The sequence below is a fragment of the Malurus melanocephalus genome, unplaced genomic scaffold (assembly GCF_030028575.1).
Source record: "Malurus melanocephalus ecotype Western Australia unplaced genomic scaffold, MMel_1.1 scaffold_11, whole genome shotgun sequence".
NCBI lineage: Eukaryota > Metazoa > Chordata > Aves > Passeriformes > Maluridae > Malurus > Malurus melanocephalus.
The window spans coordinates 463,186-482,638 of record NW_026623243.1 but is presented as its reverse complement, the minus strand read 5'-3'; the positions used below and the strand labels follow the sequence as shown (position 1 = coordinate 482,638).

Genomic DNA, 19,453 nt, shown 5'->3' with positions numbered 1-19,453 from the left:
TTGCTGAATGATGCAAGAGGCCTTTCATAGAGAGTTTTTTTATGAACTGAAATGGTGTTCATGTAGTTATATTATTGGTGAAGGTTATGTTTCCTAGGTTAAAGGAAGCAGTCCTTTTCTTCCAGTTGCTGTTCATAAGGGAAAAGCGAGTTCTGTTCTCTGATCTGGTCATTAAGCAGTTCTGTACAAGTCACGTGGCCATGTGTTTGCCTCAATTTGGTAATGTATCTGCTTAGATTTTCTATGGATTTTATGTGGGGAGAAATACATATCTGGGTAGAAAAGACTCCATTTAGGCAGACAGAACATAAATCAAAGTTCTTGTCCTTCATGATTGCCTTTCCATGCAAGTCTTTTCTCCTAGCAACTGAATGATTCTTGCAGTGACAGGACTCTACTCAGTACTTTTAGTTTCCAGGAGGTCCTTTCTGTTCCCTCTACCTTTTAGCTGGTTGCTTTGTGATTTCCTTGTTGTCTCTGAATAACCTCCATGCTTCAGTATGCTGCCAAATCTTACCTCTGATGAAGGAGCAATCTTTCATTCCTCAAAATCTACCTCCTCTTGCTTCTTTGTACAATGGGTTGCCACATGCTGTAGGCTGAAACAAAATTTGTGCAGATTGAGAGTTCCTAATGAACAGCGAGGACTAGGCAGTCCACCAGTCTGTTATGTGAGTAAGAATATTATTTAGAAAGTGGTCATTTTTCTGGTGCTGTTTTTGTAACAGGACCRTCTGGCTCTTACTAAAAGTTACTGAATGTTTTGATGGACTTCTCACTTCTGAACATCACTGCCATAAAGTGAAGTAATTCACTTTATCTTAAATATTTTACCATAAACAGAGTGTATATGTGAGGTAATTCTTATTTGTGTGTATCAACAGGCCTTTCAGGAAGATGTGGAGGGTYAAAAATGTTTTGTATTTCTTTTTGACCCCAAGAAGGTAGGCTGTCTGCATGTAGCTGGCTTTACCCTCTCTAGTGTTTTTGACTGCTTGTGTGGTATGTTTGCCTGATGTTTTCTTCCAAGCARATAGGTAGTTGTTGAGGAATTTATTTAGGAGGAGATTCCAGTCATCTTCTTTTCCTTGTTCCTGCAGCTTCTTGCAAACAAGACAATAGAAAATGTTTTTTACTATTACTGTTTCACCAGCTAAAACATCCAAGAGACTGTAAAGAACGTATAGACCTGTAGCATGCACTAACTTTCAGGAGTATGATTGCAGCATGCCAAGCACCCGTCTCAAACTGGCAACATCCACAATCAGGGCACTGCCTGTGCTTTGTGCATGAGATCTGAAAAGCAGGAAGAACCTCTGGGATAGCTACTGGGACTTCTGTGAAATTTTAAAGGCAGAAGTAGTCTGCTGTGGGCATGCTGCAGGCAAAGGAGCCGGTAAGGACACAGAGTGACTTTGCCTGTTAGGTTTGAACCACTTAACTTGTTCTTCAAAACAGCTTCAGGGAAGTATGAGGGCATGTGGGAAGCTAGATGTTGAGGACATCAGGGGACATTAGCACTTTTTACTGATCTAAGAAACTGTAAGGGTAATGCTGATGYGTCCTGTCATACCCCTATACAGTGTATGAAAACAGTGGTATTGAGGAGAGTCAGCATGCTTARGTCTCCCTCCCTCAGACAGTGGTGYTTCTGAGGTCCTGTTGTCTTCTGGGTTCAGCCCCTGAGCTGGGTCTAGGCCTCGGTGCCCAGGTGAAATTGAGTGAAGAGTGCCTTGTCCTCTAGCAGTACCTCGGCTAGAGCAGCAGCAGAGCTGGTGCTGTCACAGCCTGGCAGGTTCTGAACATGTCATTCAGCTTTGACTTCTCAAGAAAATCAGAGGCCAGAGCTTCTCCTGATAGGTTCCAGATGTGCTGAAGTGTACAGTGGCATCAGTTGACAGAAATGCATGTGCTGAAGTAGTGGCAATTCTAAATAAGTTCAGGATTTACTTGCTGTGGCATCAGTCCTGGTGCAAGTGTAATGGCTTTATGCCTTTGAAGCGCCTGACATGTTAGGTACCCAAATGCTTTATATGGTTTATAATTAAAATGCAGTTAGTTTTGTATTCATTTTATGGTTCAGGAAACTGAGACATCGTGCTCAATGGTGTGACTGTCTGAATGAGCAAGAAAGTCAGATTCTTCTAAATTTAACCCGGAGATAAATCTCCTCTCCTGTGTGTCAATGTATCAGTAGTGTTGTATCAGATTTTTCTTCACTAGCTATGTCCCTGAGCATGGCTTCATGGTCTCATGCAATCTGATGCACATCACTTGTGAGCCGTGACAGTTGCTGATTTTAGTAGTGTGAGGCCTCTCTGATTTTTCTATGGTATGTTGTGCAATGGTGGGATAGGAGCCAGCAGTAGCATCACTMGGTAGAAAAGATTATTGTCATTGGCTCCCTAATATTGGGCAGCAAACCACTTCTAAGCATATAGAAGTAGAGTTTTGGGGACAGTATGCTGTTCATGTGAAGGAATGCCTAAAAGGTGTTAGTGATGGTTGATCCTCTACTTAAATTATGAATGATCTTGCAATTTGCTTTAAACACATGATAAATAACGTAATGTTTTCTTTTTAGGTGATGTCCATCAGCGTATTAGGTGTTTCTGCTTGGCTGAGAGACTACCTGAATAATGTTCTCACTTTAACTGCAGAAACAAGGTAAAGCAAGTATGGCTGACTGATTGGGGTAGATTTTGTTAGGAAGTTTGCCATACAGAATGAACTAGGATTTGTAGAATACAGAATCCTTCAGTTAAACTAATTATTGTTTTATTSAAAGGTGCATTTTTTGCTGCAATTTTTGGCATCAGTTGAAATTAGGAAAGGGGGAGAGATAGGAATTCAGTGCTGTGCCTTTCTCTTATGACAGGGATCAATTTTTGGCCCTTTGACAACATGTAAATCATATTATATTACTGTTTAGTTTTCAATACTTTATTCAGTCCAGAGATTTTGGAATTCTGTTAATTTTATTACAGCTGTGCTTATGAGCCCTAGTGATAAAACAGGGCTTCATTGTGCTGTGTACTGTGCAAGTACAAGACAGGAAGATTGCCTTTGCTCCAGAGAGGTTTTGGACAATGCATTACTTTTTGGTACCTGAATGCAGCATTTGACTTCAAAACCACATTGAGGAGATCTCTGTGAAATGTGTAAGGTGTTGGAAAGAGCACAACTGCTAGTCAACCATTTTCCTTTTTATGGCTGTATTATGTTTTTCTTCCGTATCATTTTGTGTGATTGTGCTTTTTTTGATTATGGTTTTCGTTGGTTTTAGGGTGGAGGAGGCTGTCATTTTGACTTACTTTCCTGTGGTCCACCCGGTTATGATAGCAGTCTGCTGTTTCCTCATCATAGTTGGAATGCTGGGGTACTGTGGAACGGTGAAAAGAAATCTGTTGCTCCTTGTCTGGGTATGTTTCATGACTTCTATTTTGTTTCAGGAGTGTTGGAAAGGTTTTAATCCACAGGCACTAGATAAATACTGATTATTTTTTATTACCATGTTGAGTTATGGTATYGGTGAGGAATTATAATTGCAAAGCACACAGTAGGAAATAATTTACTGCCTAGACTGCATTATGCTGTGACTGAAAGACAAGCCGTGTCTCAATTGCAAAAATGTACTTCATTTACTAGAGGAGTTGCTGAAGGGAAAAATGACTCAAACTCTTAAGTACTAATAATTATAGGGATGTGAGTCTGAGTACTCTGAAATAAACCCTTATGCTACTGTTTTGACTCTTGGCTGTGCAGTAGCTACCTATCCTAGACTTTTCTTTATACCACAGTTAACTGTGTGTGTAAAGTAACAGCACTTGCAGCTGACGAAAGCTAATTCTGGGTGTGTTCAGAATCTTTGTCTTCTCTTACATGGGTGTGGAATTATGCAGTTGCATTTGCTTGTGAGCARGTTTAAAAATAAATTCCAAGTACACATCTTTTTCCTTCATTTGGAGAGTATGTAAATGAGCTGACAGCACCTGAAATGTAGTGGTCTCTCCTGTGCAAGGCTTTATGTACAATTTAACTGTGATGTTACTTTGACTGTCAGGAGAGCCAAACACCTTCTCTTCATCTGGAAGTCAGTGAGTTTGAGGACAATAAACGAAACAGCCAAAAACAAACAGAAAAGGCCTCTCAAAAGTGTATCAAGCTCATACAAATTTTAAAGGTTTMGAGTTAAAATTTTTAGACTGTTGGCAATACTGAGATCCAAGAAAGCCATTACTTGTATGCTTCTTAAAAGTGTAGCTGTAGCTCTTTGCAGAATTGGATATCTTTTAACATGAGGATAAGCAGGATTCCAAGTAATCTGTAGCCCCAAGAGAGTGGGAGCAATGGGTGTGAAAGAGGTGTATCAGACTTGGATGACTGTAATTGCAGTAGGAGAAAGTGGAAGATGTCACCCTTCAACCCTTGAGAATATTCAGGGTCCTATACAAGTAGARTTGCTGTCCTGCAAGTCCTTCTGTTTTTTCACTGCAGTGTGTGTTGGGTTCTCAAAACGTGCATTCAATTGAAGTTTTCTTGTGGATCTGTGTGGGCTTAAGTATGTGATTCCTAAAGTCCATGGCTTTTGCACAAAATGACTGTAAAACACTGTGAGAAGTTTCCTGAGATTCATGCAATATTTGCTCTTTGCTAATAGAAATATTCTAACTGCAGAATAAACAGTTGCAAAACTGTCCTAGGGTTTTGAATTAAAATGTCTTCTTTTCTATTTTTTTGAGAGAGTTGGAGAAAGCTTTATTTGACTTTTCCATTTCAGTGTCTGCAGCAGAAGAGCAGAAGTGTTCTCAGTTGCAAGAGGGCAGTGCTGTTTCTCCTTTTGGATATTTTGTTAAGCCTGTATGCAATGTGAAGATTATTCTTTTAAAACTGTATTGGGGAAAACTCTCAATTATAATTATCTGAATATGTTAGAATAACAGAATAGTCATGCATTTTTTATTTCTAGATCTTTACCTTGCAGTGTTAAAGTCATTAGGAACATGTTCTACAACAATTATTCAGTTATGGGCATGTGTGTAAGAGTAAAGGATTAATGTAATGTCATATCATATAATTACTTCTCTATTAATCTTTCTTACATAGCATAAAAAGGCTTTGTACATATTTTTGTTTCATCTAAATAGTGAAAGTATTAAAATATGATAAACTTATTAAACCTTTGGGGTTTTTGGTAAGGTTATAAAATTACTTTCAGTATGTGTTCTTTATTTTATAGTGGTGATTGTTTTTAATGCTAATAAATATTAATTAAAAGGTGAAAAGAACTATATGACATAGATCAATGCCACATAGTATCTGGGGAAAGAAAAAGTTATTGTAGGTATGAGCTTTGAAAAAACACACCTAACTATTTCAAGAGAAAATGAAGTTAAAACTGGTTTTGGCYTTCAGTTTATTTACACTGCAAGTGAAAAGAAGAAATCATTTATAGCCTTTAGTGCCATCTGGAAATAAATTATTTGAAGTGTGTTTAGGCAGTCAAGTTACACTAAATCAAAACAAGACATTTCTGTCATTTTATGTTGCAATATTTCATTTTCAGGAGCTTGAGATTTGCTCTTGCTAAGCAAAACTAAATGGTATCTTCCTAAGTATGTCATTGTCTTTGATTAATTGTTAAATGAATGCAGTTACATTATACCATGCAGAAGTATGCAGACATAAATCAATTCTTCATTCATCGGACTAATCAGAAAAGTGATGGATCAACAAAATGAGCTTTTGTTCAACCAGATGAACTAAAAGAAAAGAAACTTCATGTAAAACATTAACAACCTCTTCAATCATGCTTTTAATCTTCTTTTTGAAGTGCATGAAAGCCATAATGATGGCATGCATAGATACTTGGATACAAGTCTTGACATTCCTGGCAGCATGCTAACTGCTAGTGCTGATGTTAATTGAAGTGGATTTTTGGAAAAGCTAATAAAGCATAAGGACAATAAAATACTTATAGTGTTAGTTTTTAATAAATCTGAATACATAATCATTTTCCTTTGTTTTTGAAATTCTGTCTTGCAATTAAATGCTTGAAACCTTCCTGACTTCATGTGGGGTAATAAGTATAGATCAAACTCATGTTTGCTCAGCTTAATAGTAGGAAAATGTGAAATGTCAGTCTTCTGAGGTGCATGCTCTGGACTATTTGTAGAACCAGCATTTTAAAGCTACGATCCTGTAATTACTTCAGAAATAMGTCCTGAAGGGTAGTTGATGTGAAGAATCTGTGTGTACCTTAGGTACCTATATTTTTTTGTGTGATTTACTAAAATTCTCATGTAGAAGTAGCTGTGATGTCAGTCTATAGTGGAAGATTTGYACTCTTCCAAGTCGCTGACTTGGATGCGTGACAAGTGCAAGGATGGGAAAGTGAGTGCAGGTTTTGTGGTGGTTGGTACAGTTCTTTCAACAGGATTGGTTCTGGATTTGGAAAAAACCCTTCTTTGCTTCTTCTTCTGAGGCTCTGTGCATTTTGAAGTGTTGTTGAAGTCTGTTGTGCGCATTGCCTAATAGAAAAAAAACCGCAAAATCTAAAATAGAGCATATATCTTTAAGAATAGTAACCTTARGAATGTGGTGGGTTTTTTAAAAGTTCTACTTTTCTTAAAATAGCAAGAGTAAGCTCTGTTGCATGACAAGAAGAGCTTCATGAAAATTCCACTAGAAAATACTTCCTGGCTAGAGTTTTCATTGCAAGTTCTTGTATTTATAACCATAACTTTTCTATAACAGAGCATTTAAACAGCACAGGATTCAAATTCGTCTGCATATGTTTTACAAAGGGAAAATCTGTTAGAAATACTTGGTCAACAGGGCAAATCCTGTTACTGATTTTTATCATGAAGTTGACAGAGCAATAAGTATTCCTCAGAGCTCAACATTGTTAGACTGTGTTGGTGTGTGGTCAAACAGCTTATTAATTCAGTTATGGCAAAACCTGGTTATAAATTGTACCCTGGCAGGCTAAGTTGTGTATTGAATTGAAACATAACCATACAAACCATCWTTAAACTAGTGGTTTCTGTGAAGTCTGTCTAAAGAATGCTGAGATACTATTCACTGTGTCACCACTTGGGGCAAATTCTTCTATGCACATACACCCATTGCAGTCCATGTGGATGCAGAGGTGATAGGAGTGGTTAAATTTGGACATCTGTTATGTTGCAAGATGCCAGTAACTGCTGTTGTTTTCTTCCTGGAAGACATTCTTACTCTATGTGAAATGTTAGCTGCTCTACAGTGCCACAGCGTTACCTATTCTGTAGTACTTATGACTACAGTTGGCAGGAATTAATATGAGACTAGTGATAATTTTGTTGTCTGTTTTTTTCTTTTTTTTTTCCTTTTTGTGGCAGCATRTGTTTCTGCAGTAACACATAGTATAGGTTATTTGCTCTGTAATAATAAAGGATATTTGTTCTGACTCATGTGGACTGTTAGCACAGTTACAGCTGCTCCAATACCTCGTACCAACATTTGGCACTGGAATTGTTATTTACCAACCAGAAGTATTTCTTCATTATTTAGATACCAAGCACTGAAGGGAAGAAATGGCTAGCAAACATACTTTTTGTAAATCCGTGCAGTTTAGTGTTAAGCTGGACAGACTGAGTTTTATTCTGTGCCTTTTATCAACAGCCCACGTATGAATGTAGTATGGGTGGGAGGAAGATAGAGATTCACAAGACAGGTTGGCCTGCCTTGTTTGAAAGACAGGTTTAAATGTGTTTATAATACTGTAGTTCAGGTGTGATGTGAAGCCAGTCCACTGCTAAATCTCAATTTCAGATAGTTGGTTGGTAACTAAGAGACTGGACATTTAGCTTGCATTCTGAAGTGCTTTGATGTTCCACTGGTAAGAGAAAATCCATTTAAAGTTCAGCAATTTTTATTATACCCCAGTAGTTTAAAATATTAACAATTCTCTAAAAAAATAGAGATTTTTGTTCTTTCTATATTTCTAACTTCGAATCCAAAGGTAAGCTGCTTGAGATGTTTTTACCTGTGCTAATCATTATTATACATCATTTTTGCTTGAAATGAGATAGAGGGCAAGCTTCTTTACTGTTTAGATCAGGATTTGTAAGGTTCAAACAAATTGTTCGATTTTGAGATGGATTTTGATGATGCCATGGTGTCACCATGGAACTAAGCCAGGCTTTGCAGGAACGTGTGTACTCTGCAGGGCTCCCAGCTCTGTGGAATGGACTATATTGGTCCTGGGGTTCAGTGCCAACCTCTCAGTCTGCCTGTGTAAGCATGAGGTGTGTTTTGTTGACCTTGTCTTCCCCGGCGTAAATAAATCCTTGCTGTGTATGTCCTTAAAAGACATTTTCAAGGGTAAAAGCTTTGAAGCAGTGCCCAATTTCCTTAACTAGGAGAGGGAGCTTACAGAGGACACACACATGAGTTTCCTGGCCAAGTGGGACATTGGTAGGGCTGTAGTGATGAAGGTGCTGCCTGCTGAACACACAGCAGGCACGAGCAGCTGTGTATTTAGGCAGCRTGGGGGTGCATGACAGGAATTGAACTGGTGGGAGTGTCCAGGTCTTCTTGCAAGTACTTGACTTAAATCCAAATGTTTGCTGTGATCATGGTGATGATGATCTTCTTTCATCCAGACACTGAGCAGCTGTCTTGAATGCTCCACAGTGTTGCAGAGGCAACACAGCACTATTTGGTGCAGTTATCCAGCAGCTCCAAGTAACAAGAACTGTCGGGCCTCTTGAGGGCACTTCAGGGAAGTGCCTTTGATTTAGGACAGTGAGGTTGGAGAKTGCCATTAGGAGGCCATAATTTTTTTTGTGTGTGTATATCTCTTCAGTAGTGAAAAGACGCTTGCTTATCCTCTAGGAAAGAGGCACAGTGCTGAGATAAATGGTAGGTATCTATTGACATAGTCATTTCATGGTTCCAGTATGTTTTCTGCATGACACATGCTCTCTGTACTCCGGTGGCATTCTGGACTTATAGGCTCACCTGATGGGAGATGACTACTTTGTTCTCTGGTACTAATATCCTGAATGTTCATTTGACTSGGTGTCACTGTGTTTGGCCTCAGATCCTTTTGTTGCTCTTACTTCCTTGTTCCTGTTTTCCCTTATTCACACTTGTTACACTGTTAATGTTGCTTCTTTCCTCTAACTTCTTAAAAGTCATTGATGCCCAGGGCAATAAGAGGGAATGAAACAGCGCCAGAACTGAAAAGGGCTCTGGAATATCCCAAGTCAAAAGAAAAGGGAAGTTAGTAATAAAAAGGTTGGTAAAATGATGGATATGGGTACCACAAAAGTATTGAAAAGACAGGGGCTGATATGACAGTAGGTTCAAARCACTGGGTTGGTTGAGGGTAGAGAGTTTTAACTAATGCCAGGATGGGGAATGAGGGYTGCTGCATCTTGACTGAGAAAACATGGGAAGCTGCATCTTGACTGAGATGATGCTGTCAGAGTGCACTTTTTTCCCCTCTGTCCTTTCCAGCTCTTCTCACTGCTTGTTTGCCCAGGTTTTTTTTCCTCTGCTGAAATGAATAGGKAATGGGAGAGGTCCGTAAGAGCAAGGAAGGAGTATATGAATCCACAAAGCCCAGCCAAATCTCTGTGTCTTGTCTGAGAYGCAGCCCAGCCTCAGGGGGGGTATGCCTTGATGCTGTTGTTCAGCTGCATTCTTGTTGCCACAAGCTGACTATGGAGTGGATATTCTGTCAGGTAAATTAATATTTTTCTTGTTGAATTGTACCCTTTTGACTAACCTTGAAGGCACTTTGCTGTGTACTCAGGGGCTGCAGTGTGGGTTTTGTATCATAGGAGCATATCTTCACTCAAAGTTGTGATTGTTTGAAGTGTTTTGGAACATTGTTTGAAGAACATGCTGAGGCTGTTACTGTGTATCAGCACCAAATGGGTCTATTTTACAAGTGAAAAGGGTTTTCTTGACTAAAGAAACAGTTTTATGGTGTGTAATTTCCTTGGTAGAAAGTAAAGAGCAGGTAGACAAATGAAGGAAGCTGTGTTTTGAAAAATCTGTGCAGGAAAGGAAACTTTAGGTTTGGATATAAWTCCTGTGAAATAGGGGAAGAAGAAGGGGGAAGGCAATATGATAAGCCATGAGAAAATGATGGTCTAAGATCTATCTTTACCTATGTTCTGTTTAGTACTTTACCATGACCTTGCAATAACCCTTGTTCCTGGAAGCTCACTGACTTGAGGTAGCTGAACCTTTACCAAATAAATCCTAATAATTGTTTGAAGTCAGCATWTGCCTATTTCCAAAGTACTACCAGTTTACTTACATAAGCAATGGTAACCATTAAAGTAAAAAATTACAACATGTGATGAATATCCCTCAGAAGAATCAAGGCTSAAGAATCAATAAAAAGAACTTGGATACATTAAAAAATTAGAATGTYCATTGCCATAAAAAAAATTAAAATTATTTATAAATATTTAGAAAAAAGTGKTAAGCATCTATATAGTGCATGGACTTTGCAAAGATCACAGACTTTAAGCAATTTTGATAAAATTTTGTGATCTGGGAAACAAATCTAAGMTAATAGAGATATTTAATCATTTTTGTGTAAAAAGTATTTATTTTGAAGAACTGGATGACATTAAGTAGCTTATGTTGGAAGTTGATTGTTTCAGCTCATTTCCCTGTTGACTTGTGGCTGCATCTCTCACGAATTTTTGTGTTGTTAAGCAAATAAACCTAGTTTAAAATCAAAATRACTAATGGACTACTGATTCCTACAGGGCAGGGCTGAGGGTGCAGGGGATGGAGGCAGGGGAAAGTTTCTGCTGCTGAAGTGGATAAACAGGTCTCAGTTTTCCATGCAGCTTGTCTGACTCCATTTAATCATTAAAATAACCTAGTTAGCATGTAAAGTGACRAAAATAAGGGGAACCTTAGCTGCAAGTTATCGAAGGAGGAAGGACTTGTTTGATTTTGCMCAGAAAGGTTCTGGTTCCTGTTGGTGATCCAGTGGTGATGGTCATCTGGCATTTCCCAGGGGGCAGAGAGATGTTTGGATGACTTGCATTCAGAAAAACAAGGCTGATACTCTCAGGCTGTTAGCCATTTGGAAATGCTGTGCATAACTCTTAATGTCTGCTAGCATTTGCTTTACATACCATGTATGCTGGTGTTTTAGAGGTTCCCATAAGGTTTCATTCTGCAGCTGCCCTCTTGGAATTTCCTTCAGCCCTGCCCTTTCCGGAGCTTTCTTCACCCCTAATGCCATGTTGCTTGAGAAAGCAGTGTGAGACAGCAAGTCTGAGGAGGCTGTAGCTGCTGATCAGCTACTCTTTGTTTGCTCTGGCATAAGGGCTGGGTTTTTTTTCTCAAGTCTGAGGGGAAAAAAAAAGGTTTTATATCTTCTGGAAGAAAAGTGCTTCAGAGGAGAGTAGTAAAGCTTGAGAAAAAAGATGTTTATGAAATAAAATGCAGATCATGTGAATGATGATTCATTAATAAGTACACTGATCCTTCAAGGAAAGGCGCATTTTCTCAGAAAAGGATTTCTGCAGTCTTATGGAACAGGTTCTCCAAAAGCTCCCCATGCTCTCACTTTTCTTCACTATATTGCAACTGACAACAGGTAGTTAGTCCCTGTGTGCCATTGCTGTTTGCTTTCATACACAGAGTGTGTTCTTGCTTTCTCACTGTCTGGAAGTGGGCTTAAGAAGTCAGTATTTTGACTATGTTGTGTGATGGGATATATTTGTTCTCTAGGGATTAATTAAGTAGATTGTGAAGTCTCTTTAGGTTGACAGTAGTTTGCTAGGAAGSTGTCAGAAGAGAATAACATGACGCAAAATAAAACCAAAAATGGCAAAAGATAAATGATACTATTCTTGTGCCTTTCTATTTTCAAATGAAATTTGGTTTGACACACAGCTCTTCATGGCTCTTGCTTCCAAATCACACTTGTAAATTGCAAACTGAATGGTCASTGGTGTTATTGGACTCAAGGGAGCATGACTGGGGATGTGTTCAGGTCTCCAATTCCCCTTGTGCATAGGCTAGCAGCCCAATTTTACTGGTTATAGTAGCTGCTTGCTGATGAAGCATTTCATAGGTCTTGAGCAAGAAATTATTGAAGCCATCAGTGGCAGAATGAAAAAACACATGTGGAAAAAGCCCAGAATATACTTTKGTACACTCAGTTTAGTAGTATGGCAGTCTTTACCTGCTTGGCACCAGAATGCCATAGTGGCTTGATCACTAAATACCCAAAGTCACCAAATTTCTGTAAGAGTTCCTGGTCTTGGCTTCATTTCTGACATAATCTTTACACAGGGTTCAGAAGGGCATCCTCAGAGGACAGTCATGTAGATTGGGTATCTGCGCCGGGGGATTATCATGGTGGTTGAAGTAGGGCACTGGCTGTTGCACTGAAGGAAACTACTGCAGGGCACTAGAGCTTTAACTACAGTTTTCCTTTGCTAAATGTAGTCAGAATTCAGTATTTGTACTGTGAAAAAAATCTCTGAAAAAAACTAAARAACTCTGTACTGTGTTTTCTGAAGTCCCAATTTTCTCAATCATCCTGTTGCCATGTTAGTAACAGAAAAAGGTTATTTTTCACTAGTTTTTTTTCACTTGTTGCCTGAAAAGCGTAGACAAATTAGATTAGGTTATTAATTGCAGGAATCATGTGCCGTATTCAACGCAAAATCTCTAGAATTACAATAAGTTTTATATTACATCTCCGCAAAAGACATAAGACATTGTGCTTCATGCTTTACATCCTTCCCTAAGTTGCCCACAATTGCAGCTAAAATACCCTGTACTCTGCAGGATGGAAAGCCATGAGTCAGAGAYTTTATACTGGGAGACACTTCATGTGTGTGTTCCTTGCCATTACTGTGTGAACAGAATGGGTATTGTTGTAACAAACCTTTTAAACAAATGTAAAATATCTTCGACTCAGTAATAGTGATTTTTTTCTTGCATTTGCTAGTTTTGCTTGTGTTTTTATCTAAGTGGCTGAGATGATCAAGAGAGAAATAACATAGACATTAGCTTAGTTTGGTAGAACAAATGTAATAGCAAAAATGCCTGTCATAATTTATTTAGGATAAACTAATTTTGTAGCTAAGCTTTTAGCCTTAGATGAAGAGATAGGAAGACATTTTGGGTATATGCCAGAGCATACATGCTCATGTATGGAGCACTGGCATATATAGAGCTTGTACCCTCTTGTGGGGTGCCACCRTGGTGTGCAGGAATTTTATTCAGACTGAAATTTTTGTTTCTATGTACACAGTCTATACCAATCTTCATAAAAATAGGTTTTAATTACTCCGGTTTTTAATGCATATTTGAAAATTCCATGTACCTTTTTAGTGCTTTGTCGGGTTCTGATACCCTTTATGCAGGTAACTATTTGAATTAGGAGAAAACCTATTCAATACTAGTTCCTGCTTTTTTGTTTGGTTGTGTTGTTTTTATTGTGTTTTGGGTTTTTTTTTTTTTTTTCTTTGATTATCTACTTGATGGTTGCCTCTCTTCTGTGGCTGAAATTCATCACAATTGGATTTGCATTCACTATCCCCCTGTCCTTTCTGTGTTACGTGTGAATTCCCTGCAGATGTGAACTTAGGGTTGTTTGACTCGCTCRAGAGCAAGAACTCTGGAGGTTTTTTCGAGTTGCGGTAGGTGAGTTTAGGCTGGTAGGATCTCTGCTCTAGTAGGTAGTATTCCTGTGGTGGGATTCCGTGCAGTTGTTACATGTGTTTTCTGCACTGGAGCTTTCAGGATTTGGATATTGGCTGTGGTTCCTTTTGTGCCTGTACCACATAAAGAGCATTCCAGCAGAACAAGATCTGGTGGTTGCATAGGGAATATCTTAACTTTCTTTCCTTCATGCTTTACCCCTCTTAACATCTCTGAAACCGGTTTTCACAGTAATGACTTTGTTTCTATTCCCACTTCTTAAATGTTAAGTCTCTTGCACAAGAAAGGAAGGAGGACAGGGGTCTCCTCATCTCCCAGGTCCWTCACCTCTCTTTCAGGACTGATATGCTGGAAAAACAGGGTTATGTAAGCCTCTGTGGTCTGTAGGTGCTGTAAATCCAAGTGCCTGTGCGATGTTCCAGGTATTAGACAAAATGTTCCTTCTGGAAAACTACAGCTTTACAGAGCTGCTGCCTCCCTCTCTTCTCTCTCCTTCCCTTCCACCTTGTGATCTGTGGTTGAGCAGCTTTAACAAGGAGGTTGCAAGAGAGCCAGTTCCTGCCAGAACTGACRTTGCCCATTTTACAGTGAAGGGTTGCTGAAGTTCAGTGTCTTGGCCACAAGGATGACGTGTGGAGTAGTAAATGTCTAATACTTTATTTATTTTAAAGTTGGCAAATATTTTTACTTTGATTTATTACYCTCTAAAGAGTGTTTTCTGCCAGCATTTCAGTCATTCAGCTTCTCTCAAGGAAGTAACATTTTAGGTTTTTCTCAGTTTTGCTGGAGGAAATCCTTCAGTGAAACTGAGGGGTTGTAACAGGATCAAGTCATCACTCCAGTTTTCTGATGACTTTGCATAGTCAGACTAGGAAGAGAATGATAGTGATTAGCATTTGCCTACAAAAGGGAAATGTTAAGGCTGCAGGATTTGCACTGTAAAAGGTCTCCAGTTCCTATAGTGATCACAACTGTGCTTTAGTTGCTTGTAGACTTTATTTTATGATAGCCTGTAGATGTCTTTGCAAAACTGTTCACTCCCTGGTGTGCCTTCCCCTTCATATCTTCTCTCTGCCAAAAGAAAAAAAAAAAAAGAAACAGAAACCATAGAAAATATCTCAGCAATGGCCCAGAGTACTCTAAGGGAGATGTGTTGTAGAAGGCAATATGAGTGACCTCCTGGTGCAGTTTCGACTGTGATGTACAACTGTGCTTCTCAGTGAGATACTTATCTTTACAACATGTATCCACTCAGTCCTCAGGAAGAAATATTAACCCTCTTGAAAACCAAGTCCCTGTTTCTGGCAAAAACCAGAAGCATGGGAATGCAGGAGAATGCATTTAGCATTCAGACTCTTGTGGGAATTTAAYTGGGGACAAGRAATAAGCATTGAAGGCAGTAAAAAWTCCTAGATTTGGAAGATGGAAATTAGGGGTAATAAATTTAAATAATGGTTAGAGGATTTTTTTCCCCGCTAAATTTATATAAGTATTTGTTTAGCAAACCATTATATATAGGGAGGTATAATACTCCCCTTCAGTAGCAGAGTGAAGCAACCACCTCCTGTGTGTGAGTTTGGAGTGCCTGCAGTCACTCAGTTCCTTTCATGTGTGTAAACTCATTGTGTGTTTTCTCGTTTATGTTATGGACAGAGATGGGCTTTCTCAGGACAGAAAGTTTGATTCTGCAGTGTCCTGATGTGTCCAGATGTAGCTAGWCAGGCATGCTCACTCCCTGGCAGACTCAGAACTGGTTTATAAGTGAATCTGGATAAGTAGTTTTCTGTCTTTGCCTGTATTCAGTAATAGCAGAAAATCTTGGCTTTGGCTCTTCTGTCTCCTACGACTACCACAAACACTCTTAACTGAGTGCTGAGAAAGACAAGGAAGTTTTAAATGTTAAGCTTGATGAAAGAATTAAATGTTACAAAGATCAGCAAATTAAGAGTTTTGCAGAGACTGCYGTACATACACCCTCAGATATATCACTTTCATCACAGTCAGTCATTTTTGTTTAAGATTCAGGGATAGCAGACAGTCCCARGCTCATGATTCTGTTAGGAGTATAAACCCACTGAAATTTCCWTTGACAGCCAAGAAGTGAAATGCACTTTTCATTGGAACATTTAGTTGTTCTCCYTCTCAAAAATGACGGTATTAGTCATAATGCCCTTAAACATTTTTTTATTATCATTATTAATTAAAAGAGCATGTGGCACTAAAGCATGTGGCATTCTTTCCTGCTTTCAAAATGAATACTTAGAAAAGTGGATTTCTATGTTTGGTCCTTTTTGAAGAACCCTTTCTATAGCTAGTAGGCACTGCAGTGATAATAGATACCTTGCATGGAGGCTCATGAATTTTTTTTTTTTTCGAGAATGCACCATTGTCTTGGAAGGTGTGGCTCCTGTTTTTCTTCTTTTGGACCTTTGGCAGGTGAACATGTTGTTTATCAAAGACTGTAGTACCAGAGCTCTGTGTGTGCTTGCAGTGTTGATTTGTAAGAAAATGCAGCATGTTGTTCAGCTGTAACGACTGTGACGATGTGATGTAATATGATGAAACATAGTGAAACAGGAATCCTTCTTTCAGTACCATTCTTATTGGATAGACCCTTGCAGGGCTGCAGGGTATGGAGAGAGGCTTCTCCTGAAAAATACCATGAGGATTTTTACATGCACTTCTTATACATSTCTTTGTGCATCTACATACCTAGTTCTGGGAGTTGGATTTGGTGAGCAAGTAGAAATTAAGGCAAGACCAGAAGCTGCCAAGGTATCTCTGAATTATTCAGTTCCAGACCAGATGAATCAAAAAGGTGTTGTGTAGATGATTGTCAAAGCCTAACATTTGTGGATTTATACTATGTTTTAAACAATAAATCTTAGTTACCCTTTAATGGAAAAAAAAAATCACTTACCATCAGTACATGTTTTGTGTYCTAAATAGATTTCAGAATTAAATAACTAAATTAGAAGCCATTTAGTATGTATCCTAGTGATGGAATGATATATCATATTCTGTTTTATATTGTGATGGTGTTTCTTTGATTTTCAAATAAATTAAAATCCATGAAGGTTGTAACTTTCAAGTCTTGTATACTGAGAGCAAAGGGAAGCTCAGTCCACTGACATGGAAGAAGGTTTGGAGTCAAGAATGAGTGAGACTATATTTCTGCTTTAAATAAAAGATAAGTAGGTTACTTTTAATGGAGAGCATCAGTTAAAACAGCCTTAAATTCCATGTAACTTCACCCTGTACTTCAGAAGGGGTTTGTTCATGCTATATAGAAGATACTCCTGCTCTTTYTAATTGCAGTTACCAGATTTTCTTAAGCATCATTGCCAAGGTCTGTAGTACTTCTTCATTTTTCTTTGTATTTTCCATTTTTAAATAGTTTGAGGGTTATACCTTGTAATAGAAAAAGATATTTCAGTTAATCTCTAATATTTGTACAGTTAGACCTGACCTCAAATACCTCAAATCACTTGGATAAGAGTATAGTTTTCAAGAAAGAAATGTCACCTCATCTTACCTTTCATAGAGTTTGCTGCCTGAATCTTTCAGGTATTGGTTGCAAGAATGTATTTCCATTTCCATGTCTTCAGTCATGTGAACATTTAATAATATTTTMAGATGTTCTTTAACTTTGAAAAAAAGACTTAACAATATTAAACYTTGAAAACTTTTTTATTTCAAATATTATAAAAAGTAGCTAAGACCATTCTGTTTTCTACAGTACTTTGGAAGCTTGCTTGTAATATTCTGCGTTGAACTGGCCTGTGGTGTTTGGACCTACGAGCAGGAAATAACGGTGAGTCAGAAAAGGAGGCTGCATTTTTTCAGCAGAAGAAAATTAAGTTTTCCATTAGCTAGCTGTTTTCTAGTTGCTGTAGTGTTTATCTCTGTTCATTATTCTGACAGTTTAATTTCATGTGACTGCCTTCTTTTTAAACAGAGTTCTCCTGGGAGAGCTTGTCTGTCTGGAAGGCCCTGTCTGGATTTCTCCTTACCCTTTCTATATTTGAGAGCAAAATCCTTCGTACTGCCCCAATTAAGAACTTCATTTTTTGTTTATTCTTGCTTGGGCAGGTTCTCATTGAAGTTTTTGGTACTTTTGAGGATAAATTATAAATTTCAGGCTTCAATAAGCATTTTGAGAGAGGAGATGCAAGAATTTGAAGGGATTTTGCCCCAAAAGTTCTTTGTATTTTAAAGAGTGTACTACATTGTAAACAGCATGTTCTTTCCATAGAGAACGTGCTGTCTGCTAAAATCTGCACACTGCCTCCACAAGCTATAAATGCCAGTTTTAAGCAAAACATGTCTTGACTATAAAACACTCTTCTGTAAACTTGTGAAGAGGTTTTATCTCTGTCTAGTTTTTATAACTGCACCAACCTTTAATTTTCAAACTGAGGACTTGTAACCATCACATAAGAAAATAGGTAAGTGTTGCGCAAATTAAACTGAAATGTAACTGCTGGCTGCTATATCCTTACGCCTTGTACTCAGTCTGGTACATGTTTATGAATAGAGGGACAAACATTTTTCTCTCAACTGCCAAGATATGACCAATATAATGGTCTTTCCAACAGTGAATGACAGTTATATTGCAGTAAGATGTGAGAGAGCTTTCTTTATATTTACACAGTACTTGGACCAAAGGAATTTCTGGCAGATTTGAAGTCTGAAGTTACATGGCAGGACTTTGCATCAGAATTCATTCCCTWGCAGTACAGATTCCAGAGAGGTGTTCTAATATAATAGCGAGTAAAACTATTCATTTGCTTTAAATGTCAGCTTGCATTGATTTATTTTAAAATTGGAATACAGACAAGAGGCATTCTTCATCCTTTGGGCACAGCTGCCCTCTGCAGGGGTTTTGCCAAAGATGATTGTTATAACTGGCATCCATCTTTCCACAGAAATATTGTCAGTGGAAACTGTCTGAAAGAAACAKAGCCTTCAGAGCACTGGAAAATGTTTTCAGCCTTCACTATTCAGTTAGAAAACCTGAAGTTGTGTGTTTTAGTCTGACCTTCAAGCTTTAGGTTATCTGCTATTCCACTGAAACCCAAACCTTGGACAGTTTGATAAAGGCTGGCATAGCCCTACCATATGTAATGTCACTGATCATGCTGGTTCCCTCTAGAAGAAAACATTGCTGTCACTTCAGTCTTCACTAAAATAAGCAGCATTGAATTCCATGCTTCCATATTCTTCAGTGTGTCATAGCAAACCCAGATACTCTTTTTTTTGAATACTTTCTTTCTCTTTTCTTATCTCCCTATGTGTGTGTGCATGTGTGTGTATATATGTATATACATATATATATATATATATGTTGGTTTTTTTAATTCCTTGTCTTCTTAAATATTGTGTTGAGTTGGGTCTTTTTGGTTGTGGGATTCTTTTTTTGTTTTCTTTATCCATCTGATTTCTTACTTTTATTTCCTTTGTCCCCACATCCTACTGCTCTACGTGTGATGAGGTGGGTTTCTTGCTGCTGAGAACTATACGGAGTGTGGCAGTCTTAAAGAGAACAGTTGTTTTTCAATTCTTTCATACCTGTGCAGACCATTCCCTAGAACATTGTTTCCTCCTACTTGGTAAAGATAAGGTGATTCCCTCTTGTAACCATAGGGGTGACTTAATGTCATATTGGTTTCAATGTAGCATGAAATCACATGAACCCCTGGTGGGTTTCAGAGAGCGGTTGGCATTATTGTAAGTGGGTGTGTAGTGTAGT

The 19,453-nt window shown here is 38.3% G+C and overlaps 1 protein-coding gene across 3 annotated transcripts in view; it reads left to right on the top strand.

Annotated features, from left to right (window-relative positions):
* TSPAN12 (tetraspanin 12) overlaps window positions 1–19,453 on the top strand; it is a 43,152-nt gene that overhangs the window by 11,647 nt on the left and 12,052 nt on the right. For 2 of the 3 annotated variants that reach the window (XM_057378330.1, XM_057378322.1), the window contains exons 3-5: window positions 2,585–2,667; window positions 3,287–3,422; window positions 17,441–17,515. In XM_057378330.1, coding sequence (XP_057234313.1) covers window positions 2,585–2,667; window positions 3,287–3,422; window positions 17,441–17,515 — 294 coding nt within the window. The remainder of the gene's footprint in view (window positions 1–2,584; window positions 2,668–3,286; window positions 3,423–17,440; window positions 17,516–19,453) is intronic. The other variant, XM_057378338.1, reaches the window with a different exon arrangement.